Source organism: Ipomoea nil, unplaced genomic scaffold (assembly GCF_001879475.1).
Source record: "Ipomoea nil cultivar Tokyo-kokei standard unplaced genomic scaffold, Asagao_1.1 scaffold2845, whole genome shotgun sequence".
Taxonomy (NCBI): domain Eukaryota; kingdom Viridiplantae; phylum Streptophyta; class Magnoliopsida; order Solanales; family Convolvulaceae; genus Ipomoea; species Ipomoea nil.
Window position 1 is genome coordinate 3,899,016 of NW_017619273.1, and position 13,968 is coordinate 3,912,983.

The 13,968-nt window shown below is 33.2% G+C and overlaps 1 protein-coding gene across 2 annotated transcripts; it reads left to right on the forward strand.

Moving 5' to 3' along the window:
• Positions 1-1,285: 1,285 nt before the first annotated feature.
• LOC109160068 (E3 ubiquitin-protein ligase BRE1-like 2) lies at positions 1,286-10,786 on the forward strand. 2 transcript variants are annotated; one of them, XM_019308199.1, is made up of 19 exons: positions 1,286-1,606; positions 3,415-3,576; positions 3,679-3,766; positions 3,900-4,130; positions 4,393-4,557; positions 4,896-5,086; positions 5,174-5,257; positions 5,777-5,896; positions 6,074-6,260; positions 6,332-6,492; positions 7,315-7,386; positions 7,464-7,540; positions 7,757-7,951; positions 8,665-8,737; positions 8,876-8,962; positions 9,097-9,234; positions 9,313-9,515; positions 9,710-9,872; positions 10,322-10,786. In XM_019308199.1, the coding sequence occupies exons 1-19, from the start codon at positions 1,496-1,498 to the stop codon at positions 10,451-10,453; spliced, it is 2,640 nt and encodes an 879-aa protein (XP_019163744.1). In that variant the 5' UTR covers positions 1,286-1,495; the 3' UTR covers positions 10,454-10,786. The 2 variants fall into 2 exon arrangements, with proteins under 2 accessions (XP_019163744.1, XP_019163745.1); XM_019308200.1 differs by lacking the exon at positions 3,900-4,130.
• The last annotated feature ends 3,182 nt before the right edge of the window (positions 10,787-13,968 follow it).

Consider the following 13,968-nt stretch of genomic DNA (forward strand, 5'->3'; position numbering starts at 1 on the left):
CCCAAATGTATAATCTATTATCATCATATAATTAAATGTATCCATTAAATTCTATATTAGCTATAAAGTATTCATTATTTTGAGTTAAAATGAATAAACATTTAATATAAGATCATTTCCATATTTTCAATTTAAGAAATATAATATATTAAATTCATTAATTAGCCGTTACTAAACAATTTTTTTTTTTTTTTGTTGAAAGGAACGTTACTAAATAGTAATTATTATGACATCGAAATGCAAAAAAAAAAAAATTCAACTTATTAATGTCATAATGTGTATATTAGTGAAAATTTTCATTTTTTCCTCTATTGATTTTAATTACTTTTTAACATGTCAATAAAGTTCTTTATCTATTGGCTACTTGTGAATGAATTGACACCATCCAATGTTAAAAATATATCTACTTATTAATCAAATGCAAAATGAATCAAATAAATACGGCTAGTTAAAAACATTAGCACTTGAAGGTAAATTTTGGAAAAAAAAATTAGCATTGCTTTAGCTATATTGGATGCATTCATTTTTTTGAGCATAAATGTGTAAAAAAAAAAAAAAATCATATACGATCATTTCTTTTTCAAGTTTAGAAAAATAATAAATCCTTTAATTTGCAGTTTTCAATTAAACAATTATTATGACACCAAAATACAAACAATAAAAAAATAAAAAAAAAATATTGAAATACCATAAATAGATGATCAATATCTTAAGATTTTTTTAACACATTTTAGCTGAAGAGATGTGTATGTATTACCCACATTTTTTTTTTATAACAAATCAACGAGATTTCAATAGCTTTTCTTTGCTTCCTAACAAAGTCGTAGGTGGTGGGTTGGTTGAAGAGTGAGTTCCGAGGCTATTTATGAATGAACTGACATCACCCCATGTTAAAAATATATATAAAATCTACTTATTAATCAAATACAAAATGAATCAAATAAGTACTCTTAAGTAAAAATATTAATACTTGAAGGTAAAATTTGAAAAGAAATGTAGCATTGCTTTAGCTATATTGTACGCATTTATTATTTTGAGCTAAAATGTGTAAAAAAAGAAATCATATAAGATCAAATTTTTTTCAAGTTTAGAAAAATAATAAATCCTTTAATTTGTAGTTACCAATTAAATAATTATTATGACACCAAAATGCAAAAATAGAAAAAAAAATTAAAATACCATAAATATAGATGATCAATATTCAATATCTTAAGATTTTTTTACACATTTTAGCTCAAGAGATGTGTATATATATATAGACACACTTTTTTCATCAGAAAAGAACAAACCAAAAGAAAAATTAAACCGGCAAGTCTCACCAGGCCACCGTAAACCGCCAGGGATTTCTGTTCTGTAGCTTTTCTCTGCTTCCTGAAAAGGCCGTAGGCGGTGGTCGGTGGTCGGTGGTCGGTTGAAGAGTGAGTTCGGTGGCTAATATGAATTGAACTGAATTTGGATTGAAGTGATCGAGTTCAGTACATCTTTTCTCGTATAAATGGAGAATTCTACTGCCTCTGGAGAGCCTAACAAGAAGCGTCCTCACCTCAATCCCCTCGTCTCTTCTCCCATGCCTCGTCACACCCTCTCTTCTTCTGATAACAAACCGGTAACCGTCACTCTCTCTCTGTGTTCTTCTATGGTTTGTTTGGGAGATAATGAGTGAATTATTGTGTTGAGCTTTTATTGTTTACTGAATTGGATTTTCAATTTGAGTTTCATATAAGGGTGGAGAACGGGTTAAGTTAAAAGCTTATCCCTATTCCCTTCTTTGTTAATTCTAATTTGAGTTTTCTCTTATGGAGGAAGCTGAAGGTAATTGGATAATGGATCTAGAATGAGTGAATTGGTTGTGAAGTTGAACTCAGGATAGTTATTTGCTTGATATATTTATTTAGATTGGAATTTTTCTGTGATATGTAAAACAAACAATTTTTTTGAAGTCTATGCTTTTGCTATGAATTGTGTGAATTAGGGTTGAAGCATAAAGTTTGGTTTATTATATAACATGCTGTTATCATAGGATTTTGCTGAGTGCAAAGTTAGATTTGCGAAGCACATTAAATGCCGATTCATAAAATTAGGGCTACAAATTGTAATAAACTTAAGGTCTTGTGAAATGTAAAAGGTGTTCTTTTTCCAAGTATAAATTCCTTGACTTTAATAGTTTATTAGTTCCTAAGCTATTGTTCTGTTTTAGTCTGATTGTGCAAGGCACAAGATAGTCTTTGGCATGTTTTCGGTTTAGGCTTGTGTCGTTGCACTGCATGGGTTAGCTATATTTGAGAAAGGGAGTTTAGATTTAGGTAATATGTGCATGCATATATGCTCGTTACTGTGTTTGAGAGAGAGTGAGTGAATTATTGTAATCAGCTCTGATTCTTAATTGCATTAATTTGCTTAGCCTTTAAGGGTTTAACAAAAGGCTCAAAATTTAACCATGTTTGGTGAGTCCGTTTTGGGTCTTTTCATGTAAAAGAATCTTTAGTTAATTGAAAGATGATTTTGGAATGTGTGACATAAGTTTTAAAATTAAATTCAGGTTTGTTATTTGCATGATTTATTTATTTAATACAAATCGAAAGATTGGATCTTTTATGTGATACGTAAAATTTTTGTGCCAAAAAAAAGTCAATTAAATAAAGTAGGATTCTTTTGAGTGCAAAGTTGGAGTTTGGAAATATCTAATCTGAGTCATAAGGTTTTACAACATTTCAAGATTTGATTTTTCTATAGAATGCTTTGCATGGGTTTTTCTATTACAACAAACTGAGCTTTGAAATGCTAGAATTTATCATTACCGAATTTAAGCCCAATGTTGTGCATTATGGAATATATAATCTTGAGCACATGTTAGATTTAGGCCAATTGGGAAAGGGAGTTTTAAATTTGGTAATTTGCACAGGCATCTCCTCTAATACTAAAAGTTATAGCTTTTAGATACTGTTGTTCTTTCTATTTTGTCTAACATGGTATAATCCTTGTCTAGATCTTATCATGTGTCTATTCATTAATTATTTTCACATTATAATGAAATGCCATAGGCTTTTAGGTGTCTATATGTGCCAGCATATATGGGTGCACTTATCCTTAGTTGTTACTAATGCCTCACAGATGTTGTGAAGGCAGGGTGTAGGAAATGAACTGGAAAAGAAAAAGGAGCAAATCCTGTGCTTGTGAAAAGCAAAAACTTCTACCGTAGGAAATAATATATATTTCCCTGTCAACACTTTTCCTCTTCTTTATTTTTATATTTTGCACTACCTAATGTGGTCTAAGCTCAAGAAAAGATCTTTTAGTAAACCTACGTGGAGAATGTATTTCTAAATGTTTAAGAATACTGTACAAAAGTTTTGTGGACCCTTGCAAGTTGAGACTATTTTGCAAGGCAAGGGTGTTAATTTCTTTCTTTGGCAGGTTGATGCTGCTGTTCTTCAGTATGAGAATCAGAAACTTGTCCGGCAATTAGATGTACAGAAACAAGAACTGCATGACCTTGAAGAAAAAATGAAAGAATTACAAGTTAAACAAGCAGCTTATGATGGTATATTGATTTCAATAAACCAACTTTGGAATAAGGTATTTTCTCTGAATGCTTTTGTTTTTCTCCTCCTGGACCTCATGTTTTTCTGTTCTTGTAACCTCTCATATATAATATATTCTTTTAATAACCTCTTGTAGGTAGATGATAATATGATACTTCTTGGAGCAAAAGTTGGGACAGATCCAAGAGCTTTACAAAGTTTGAGTCATGCCGATCATTCTCGAGGTTCTATATGGATTAGTTGTATAAGTGCTATGAAGTTCTTATGCTACCCTTAAAATTTGACATGCCCTAAAGTTTTTATACAATGTTAGACTGTGCATATGCATCTCTCACTCTCTTGCATTTCCCCATTTAGGTTCAATTCCATCATGTCTTGCAGAAGAGATGTTTCTGTGTAGAATATTGAATAAGGATTCTATTCAGAGCAGTGGAAGTGGTGTATCAATTACAGATGTCAAAGAAGCTCTTGATATCAGGTGTTCCTACACACGGGAGCTCATGACATCCTTGAAAGATGCTTTTGATGCTCAGAGCTCTAAACTGGAGGAGGTTGCTAATTCTTCGGATGTAATACCATCTGCAGAAGGTGAGGACTCTGGAGAGACTGAGATGAGTGTTCAACCTTTCCTCTCCCCCCTCCCCCCAAATCAACCACTGAAAAATAAAATAAAAAACAGCAATGTGAACATATAGAATGACGAGAATGTTACTGTATGCTTGGGATTAAAAATCACGGATTGAGTTGGATATCTATGTTATTATCTGTAGCACTAGACACTAGTGGTCTGGGTAGGAACATAAATTAATAATTAATTGTTGTTGTTGTTATTAAACTTTGAATGCTTCAGATGCTATTGCTCTATCAAGCAAGATTGATGATTTGTTGAAAGATGAGGCTAGTGTACTGCATGATGCAATTGATATTCTTCATCAAAAGCATAAAGAATATGCTAATGTAATTGAGATTTATGCGCAAGACACAACAGATCAAACGGAGTTAAAGCGCCTTGAGGGTATGTGGAATACTTTCCTCCAATTCATACATTAATGGTTCTCCAAGCATATTTAATGCACTTGCACTAAAATCTATTCTAAATATTTTAGTTACAGAAGCGGAATTAATTTTAGTAGTTCAATTTCTGAGCAATGAAGATCATGTGACAGGCTTGCACTATGCACGGAGAGACTATTATAGACAACCCTATTTGTTAAATAATTTTAGTTACAAAAATGAATTGAAAATTTTGAAGTTAATTGATTTGGAATGAAAATATTAGGCTTCATGTCTTCTGGTTCTCCAACTGGTACTTAATGGTTGGGCTTTCATCCTTTACTTTTTGCATAACTAAAGTTGAGCTAGAAGAAAGCATGGCAGAACTTGAAGAAAGTAGAAGAAAGCTTGTTAATTTGAAAATGCAGAAAGATGCAGCATCAGTACGAGAGCAACCAGTTTTGGGTTCAGTAAATTGGAGTGTGTCACCAGAATATACAGAGAGGACAATGGATGTTCAGGAACTGAAGGATTCTATTGAGGAGACAAAGGTGTTGTGTCATTGGCTTTATTGCTTGCTTCTGTGTCTTTGCCTGTGTGAGTCTTTCTTTAAATATGATTTGTTTCATATGTTATAGGTGTTGGCAGAGGACCGCCTAATTGAACTTCAAGATGCTAGAGATGACAATTCTGTCCTGCAAAAGCAGTTGCACGATCTTAAGGTCTCTAATCAGAACTTTTTGATTCGGTATTTGAAGTTTGAATTTTCATTTTATCATTATTAAAAGGTGGCAATATATACCCAAATTTTGGGTTGCTTATCCAATTTACCAATATTCTTATGTTTAAATCGAGTTTTATGAAGTAATTTTATTTTTCCAGTATTAGGAAAAAAGTTTTAAAAAGGAAAACAACCTATGGTGACTTTTTAGTTTTTACCCAGGCGGATACCAATTTTAGGAGTCCAAATTTTATTTACCCAACCAACCTGCTTATTTGTCACCTCTGACGAGTATCATTTCTAGCATTAGAGTATAATCAAACAAGCACTGGAGCAAAAGAGTGATTTTACAGACTGAACTGAAGGATGAAAATTTTGTGCATTCAACTTGTGCTTATACTATATTGAATGATATACTTGTCCCTGGACCACCTCTAATCATTATCATTACTAGCATTTTGGTATATAATCAAACAAGTGCTAACTGCTGAAGCTAAAAAGTGATGCTCTCTTTTTACAGGCTGAACTGAAGGATGATAAATTTGTATATTCAACTCGTGCTTATACTATATTGAATGACCAACTTCATCACTGGACTGCTCAGATGGAACGGTACAAAGAGCAAGTGGAGCATCCTCAGGTTAAGCCACTTAACTTTCCATGGAAGTGTTTGAGGTTTAGTTGAAGATTTAGTTCATTGAAGGACCCCACCCCCCCCCCCCCCCCCACCCCCAAAAAAAAATTAAATAAAAAAATAAAATCATCGGGGTTTAGTTTGTATTTCAAGCTTGCAGCCATGGCTTAAAGTTTGATTCAGGTTGACAGGTCTCTCATCGCACGGAAGGACAAGGAATTGACAGTGAAAGCAGAGTCTGTGGATGCTGCACGGAAGATTATAAGTGATTCAGAATCAAAGATTGAAGAACTGGAACATCAGCTTGAGAGATACATTATTGAAAACAATGAACTAGCAGTCAAAATGGAAGAAGCCATTCAAGATTCAGGTTGATTTAATTTTGAATGTTTCACACTGATGTTGGAAAAAAGATCTCTGATAGAAGGTTCATTTTTGCAGGACGAAAAGACATTAAAGCTGAGTTTCAGGTAATGGCTTCTGCTTTGTCAAAGGAAAAAGGAATGATGAGAGCTCAGTTGAATCGGTGGAAGGATGCAGCTCAAGAGTCCCTTTCGTTGCGTGAAGAAGCACAGTCGCTCAAAACTTCACTGGACAGAAAGGTTTGTTCTTGGTGTCATTTAAGTTTTGATGTGTGACATGATATCTCAACCACCTGCGCTTGAAGCCAGTGGTTGCTTGATTAGTTGTTTCTTCCCAAAATATATCTTCTTTTGACTTCTACATCACCCTGGGCATTCCAAAAATCACCAAGAGCTACTTTGCAGTGCAGAAAGGAATCACTGACTGATTATTCTATCATTTTGCATATGCATTACCTATCTGCAAGTAGTTTCCCACTTTGCATTCTTTCCTGTGTTGATCATATCATGAGAAACTGTCCACTGTCTGAAGAACAAGAATCTTATGGGAGCTTAGGTCTTTCTGATAGCCATCCAATGAAATATTGAACTGTAATTTGCTCAGGATCTTATAATATGATCTGACAGAAAACCTTTCCTTTTGATCTCCCAATCCAACGATTTCGCTTGTATTGCCATTTTATATCACTGATTCCCTTACCTCCATCAAGAACTAAGAATTGTGGTTACATAAAATGGAGAGTTACTTTGTTTCTAATGCCTTAAAATTTGTTGTCCCAAATGACTCTTGAACTTGAATTTCTTTGGAGCAAACACACACAGACTCTCTCTCTCTCTCTATCTGGGAGAAGGGAACTAGTATTAGTTTCTTCAAGGAAGTGCATGTAACAACAGGTTTCTTCTGTGGGAATATAAGTCATTGCTGAGTGTGAGATTCTTGTGCAATTTGATTATTTTTCTTTTTGCAGGGATGATGGGATTGGGAAGGGGAACTTGATTAGTTTTCTTTTTGCTGGTGAGTGGCTTTTGTTATCATGATATTTACAGACTTGTTTTTGGCAGACTATTGAGCAAAAGGACTTGGCTGACAAATGTGGTCGAAATTCTGCAGCAATTAAATCATTAAAGATGCATGTAAGTTTTACTACGCTCGCCTATTACTACCGTAATAAGTTGTGCACTTCTCAATATTTCATTCTATGATATGGCAGGTTGAGCAAATGCAGCAGGAACAAGGAGAGCGGAAAATAATCCTGGACATGTATAGCCAGCAAATCTATGATAATAGGTAGGTTCAACTGAGCATACTTAGTCTATGTTAAGGATAATATTCTTGAGCAAGTGATATGGGGAAAATGCTTCTAATACAGAAATGATTGTTTAAAAAAGTTTTTCCGAATGAGATGGACAAAGTACATTTATTAACTGTCATACTTTTAATCAAGTAATATGTTAATGTGATGTGATATTCTATAGTGACTCTAAAAGTTTTAACTTATGCTAGAAATATAATGGAAATTCAAGAATCAGAACGAAGAGCTCGCTCACAAGCTGAATTTTTGAGAAATGCTCTTGATGAACATGGCCTTGAATTGAGAATCAAAGCTGCCAATGAAGCTGAGGCAGCTTGCCAGCCGAGGCTTTCTGCTGCGGAAGCAGAACTTGCTCAATTAAGGGCTGAATTGGAAGCTTCAGACAGGTTCATTTACTGAATACTTATTATTATTATTATTATTTTTAATTCAAGCATTTAAACCTAGTTTTCAGACCATATCATTTTTAACTTTTCCACCATTGTTTCCATGTTTGCACATCCATGTTGATTTGCATTTGTGATGGTGTAGCCAAATTTATTTTCCTTGGCTCTTGACATCTACGTCAGCAGAATATGAAATAGATGAATGAATAAAGTGGCATATTGAACCTGTATCCTAGAAAGTCAGTCTTGTTGTTTCAATACTTATGTTGAGAATTACATGCTATCTGGTCAAATAAAGTTATAATTAAAGTCAGTCCTAAGCAAGACAACATCTGAATGGCTAATCAAAACAAAGGGTGTAGGAGATTCAATGACAATAAAATACCCCCGACTGGAAGATGTGGTGATATAGGTTTTTTTTTTTTTTTTTTTTTTTTTTTTTTTTTTTCTCAAATCTTCACTCATATAGAGTTTTCTGAACCATGATTAATTGCAGATCAGTGTCAGCATACTATTGAGTTTTTACCTACTAACCTACAGAAGGATGAGTGCAAAATCTGAAAGGCAATAAATCATGCTTGTTTTCTGTACTGACACATTGACCTGTTTGTTTGCTTCGCTAATATCTGTTACACATGCCAATCTCCTGTAAACAAATGTCTGCTGTTCAGTTATGCATAGTCATTCTTGTACATTGCTTTTATCTCTTACAGGGATGTCTTTGAGCTCAGAGAGGCCTTGAAAATTAAAGAAGCAGAGTCGGAAACATACATTTCTGAGATTGAGGTGAAAATCTATGTTTAAAGTTTACTTATCATTAAAAAAAATTCTGACATTTTCTTATTACACCACAGATGTGTGGTTATTTTATTTGTGATTTTCCCCGCTTTTTTATTTATTTTTGGCTAATCTACCTATTTGCAGACTATTGGTCAAGCTTATGAAGACATGCAGAATCAGAATCAACATCTGTTGCAGATGATGGCTGAAAGAGATGAACTTAATATCAAGGTCTGTGTTTTGGCCCATTCATTGGTTGCAATTTATCTTTTAAACTATCAATTCATCTTTCCATGAAGAAGTGAAGTAAGATGATAGCTTTAGAGTTGCTAACCCCTTCTGGCCTTCTCGAAATATATCTGCAGCTGGTCTCTGAGAGTGTAAAGACAAAACAGTCTCAGAGCTTATTACTCTCGGAAAGACATGCATTAGAGAAACAACTTCAACAGTCTAAAACGTCACTTGAATCTTTGAAGATGAGGATAGCTCAGAGCGAGGAACTGGTATGTATTTGCTATTCTGCACATAATAGTTTATTTCTGCTATAAAAACTTTTCTTCAACTAATATGTGACCATGCAGATGAAAGGTTATATTATGGAGGCTTTAAGTTCTACTCCAGAAGACAGAGAGCTTGCAGTCTCCCTGGAAAGTGTGAAATGGGAATTGATGGATGCCGAGAAGGAATTGAAGTGGCTGAAATCTTCTGTTTCTTCCTCTCAGAAGGAATATGATCAGATCCAGCGAAAGATAGATCAAATACAGACTGAACTTGACACTGAAAGGTTATACTTTTTTTTTTTCTTTTTCTTTTTCTAAAGTACGTTTTATTTTATCTTCATCGTGTCTTTGGATCTGTGGGGTTTTCCTGGGTTTCTCTCATTATAATCTTGTAGGACTTTGATCTTCAATCTCGTGATATTTTGAGTTTCTTATTTAGAGGTCTATATTTGACTTATTTCATTATTTGTTCAAACAGAAGTGAGAAGGCGAAGCTTGATGAAGAGCTAACAGATTTGAATAGAACTGTAACTGAGTTGACTTCTGAGAGTGGGGACGCTGCAATACAGAGACTCGAAGATGAAATCAATGACTGCAAAGCTATCCTCAAATGTGGTGTCTGTTGTGATCGACCAAAGGAGGTATTGACATTTGTTCATTTATTTCTTGCGTAATTCTTCATTGCATCCTTGGAATAACATTCAAATCTAAAGTGTATAGGTTTGCGTTCAGATATCTCATAGTACTGAATTCCTTTTGAGGAAAAGACTAGTTATGGCATCTATATATATGAGTTTGCAGATCTTTCATATATTTCTATATAATACCGTAATTTAAGTATTACTATATTGATTCATCTTTTGCCCGAAATTCTCAGTTTTGTTGAGCTTTACATCTATAGCGCAATATCATCTTGTGAATACTAAAGATAAAGCACGGATCATTCATTAAATACTCTATTCATCCAATAATTCTTAGATTTGGTTCCGAGCTTATTTGGTTGAAACCAAACTTTATTTGATGCTTTCAGTGCACGAAATATCTTGAATTCTGAGCCAATGTGTATAGTATAATGTTTTCATTTTTGCAGGTGGTGATTGCCAAATGTTATCATCTGTTTTGCAATCCATGCATACAGAGAAACCTAGAGCTCCGCCACCGCAAATGCCCTGGCTGTGGAACTGCATTTGGGCAGAATGATGTTCGGTTCGTGAAAATTTGAACCATTGCAGGCTGAACTGAACTTGTACAGTTGTGAAAAGGATAACAGGTTACTGTTTTGGTTTCGGCGTATTTGAGAGGGGGGTGGTGATTCCATTGAATGTAGAGTAGCAACAACTCTCTATTTCTTCCCTTTCCTTTCTTTAAGTTTGTCCCCAGTAAAAAAAAAAAAGGTTGGAAAAAACAAAAACAAAAAAAAAATAGAAATCCTGATAGGGTTTAGAGGAGATGGGTTGTAGCTTGTAGGATGATTTATGTACATCATCTTTGTCTGTGAACAGATGGTTAAGTTGAAGACAGTTTGAATTTTCAGTGCTTCTGTTGATTTGTTGAATTTGTTTTACCTTAATGTTATATGTGTTCTCCGAGTATAGTGGTTTTGTCACGTTTAGTTCTAAATTACTATCAAATTGATCACCTGTGGTCCTTCGACTTTCAAATTGTTACCATCTGCGATCCTTCAACTTTAAAGTTAATCACCTATGGTCCTTCAATTATTAAATTTTAACCAGTCGTGGTCCTTTCAGAAGGACCATGACTGATTGAAATTTAAAAGTTGAAGGATCAAATCAATTTTTACATATAAACTGACTTTATAAACTAACTTTACATTTTTATTTTTATTTAATAAATTTAATATTTAATAAATGAGTTTTTTAATTGAAAAAAATGATAGTTTAATTTTAATTTGACCCATTAATTAATTATATTCATATATATTATAGACTCAAACCATGAATTATTAATCTACTATTAACAAATTCTATTAATATTAAGAGTTATTTTTATTTTTAGTCTTAGATTTATATGTGGCACTCTACCATTAGTCCTTTTTTTTTTAGAAGAAACTCTTTTGGTCCTAGTATTATTGTGGCATAACTATTTTCGATCCTCTATCATCAAAACAATTTAAATTTTGTTAAATACAATGACATTTTAGTCTTCAATTATGACTTTTTTTTCAGAAAATAAATATAAGAAATATAGCCGGCCAAACTACTTTGTCTATAAAAAAAATCAAAATATTTTTGTATTTAAGGATATTTCAATGATTTTGTTGACAAAAGACCAAAAATGGTCATGACACAATAATACTATGATGATATTTTGATCAGAAAACTAACATTTTTTTTCATATATTACGAATAAAGAGAATCGGTATATATAAAAGTTTAGTTGGGAAAATTTAAGAAAACTCTATACAATGACAAATGTCATTCATTAATTTGAAAATTCAATGTACAACATTATTTTTAATAGAATTTGTTAGTGGTAGATTAAAAGTATCATTTTACACATAATTAAATTAAAAAATTTGTGTATTCAAAAAATAAAAATAAAAATTTTGTATATGATAATAATTTAATGACTAAGTTTACAATATATTTATAACTAAAATTACCATTTTCTTATTTCAAAAAAAAAAAAAAAAAAAAAAAAAAACTAAACTTACTTGGGAGAGAAGTAATATTAATTATTTTGAAGGATAGGATAGGATAGGATGATGACATAATCAAGATTCAAGAATCAAACGTTAAATAAAAAGGCATTCTGTTGTATCTATTTAAAGATTCTTAATCTCAGTTGTCTGCGCTCTCACTAGCTACATACGTACTTTCGATAGATTTCCATATATAATCGCTCGCTCATATCTCATCCATCTCTCCATCTATCAGAGTTTTGTTTTAATTTTACGCCATCAATATAATGACGACTCTAGCTGCTGATCGAGGGCTACCGATCAGAATTTCATCATTCAACAAAAGGGAAAGGGAAGGAGATAATAATGGGGAAAAGGGTTTGAAGAAGATGATCATCGCTGAATCCAAGAAGAAGCGTCCAGGTTGCGATGACGATGACTTCAAAGTAGCAGAAGTTAAGAGGCGGCGGAGAATGGGTATTAGGGAAGATTGCGAGAGGGCGCTGCCGAAGAAGAAGATGATTCACAGAGAAAAGAAAAAGGAAAATTGTACCGCCATTGATCATGCTTGCACTACTACTACTACTTCACTTTCACTTACTGTTGATGCTCATCAACTTTCTCCAACTAAGGCTCTACGTGCTGCGATGATGAAGAAACGTTATGCACATCTCATTTTCAAAGCAACTCAGGGAGATATTGCTGACCATATGAAGCAACAAGAAGAAAGAGAGAAAGCGAGGATTGAAGAAGAAGTCAAAGCTGCCCAAACACTTTTACGGATTAGGGCAGAGGCCGAACTCAAAATCAAGAGAGAAGCTGCCGGAATAGCATTAGAAAAGATGAAAAAAACGGTTGAATTCAACGATGCATGCCAAATAATGAGAGATTTCGAGAGTTTGTTGAATGCTAGTTAGTGTTTGTTAATTTTTGGATTGTATTGTACATACAGTATTTTCTGAATATTCTGATAGCAGTCCAATGAAATATTGAATTGTAATTTGCTCAGGATCTTATAATATGATCTCTTACCATTTCGCTTGTATTGTCCATTTTATATCACTGGTTCCCTTACCTCCATCAACAACTAAGAATTGTGGTTACATAAAATGGAGACTTGCTTTGTTTCTGATATGATGCCTTAAAAATTGTTGTCCCAAATGACTCTTGAACTTGAATTTCTTTAATTTTTTTGGTAAACTACCTACTTGCAGACTACTGGTCATGCTTATGAAGACATGCAGAATGAGAATCAACATTATATTTGTTGCAGATGATGGCTGAAAGAGATGAACTTAATATTTTGGCACTTTCATTGGTTGCAATTTCTCTTTTAAACTATCAATCAATTCATCTTTCCATGAACAAGTGAAGTGAGATTCTAACCCCTTAGCTTCTGGCCTTCTCGAAATATATCTGCAGCTGGTCTATGAGAGTACGCGTAAAGACAAAACAGTCTCAGAGCTAGCTTATTACTCTCTGAAAGACATGCAATTAGAGTAACAACTTCAACAGTCTAAAACACCACTTGAATCTTTGAAGATGAGGATAGCTTAGCTTGATCAGAGCGAGGAACTGCTATATATGTATAGTATTTGCTACTCTGCACAATAATATTGATAGTCTATCACTCCACTCAAACTGCATTTTTTCAGTAGTTATTTAACAAAATTGGATTTTTAAATAAATGTTTATTTGGATTGAGGTTTATAAGGGCAATCACATTTATTGATTTTTTTTAATAGAATTCTTATTTATTTATTTATTTTGCCAACAAGGAGAAAAGAAAAATAGAGCAAAAAATAAAAAATAAAAAAATAAAAAAAAAATTTGTCAGGCAACTTTTAGTGTAGTTTCTAAATATATAAATTTTGTATACTAATACTAAACATAATATTATGAAAAATTAGATTAAAAATAACTTCAATCAAGCCTCGTTAACCGAATCAGACACAAAATAGAACATAGGGAGTATTAAAAGAACCAACTCTCATTTTCTACATCTACTTTCTAGTTAAGACCATGAACAAAGGATTTTCCAAAAAATCATAGAGTTGACCATCTCAAAGACAACATAACTTGATGAGCCGCCTTAA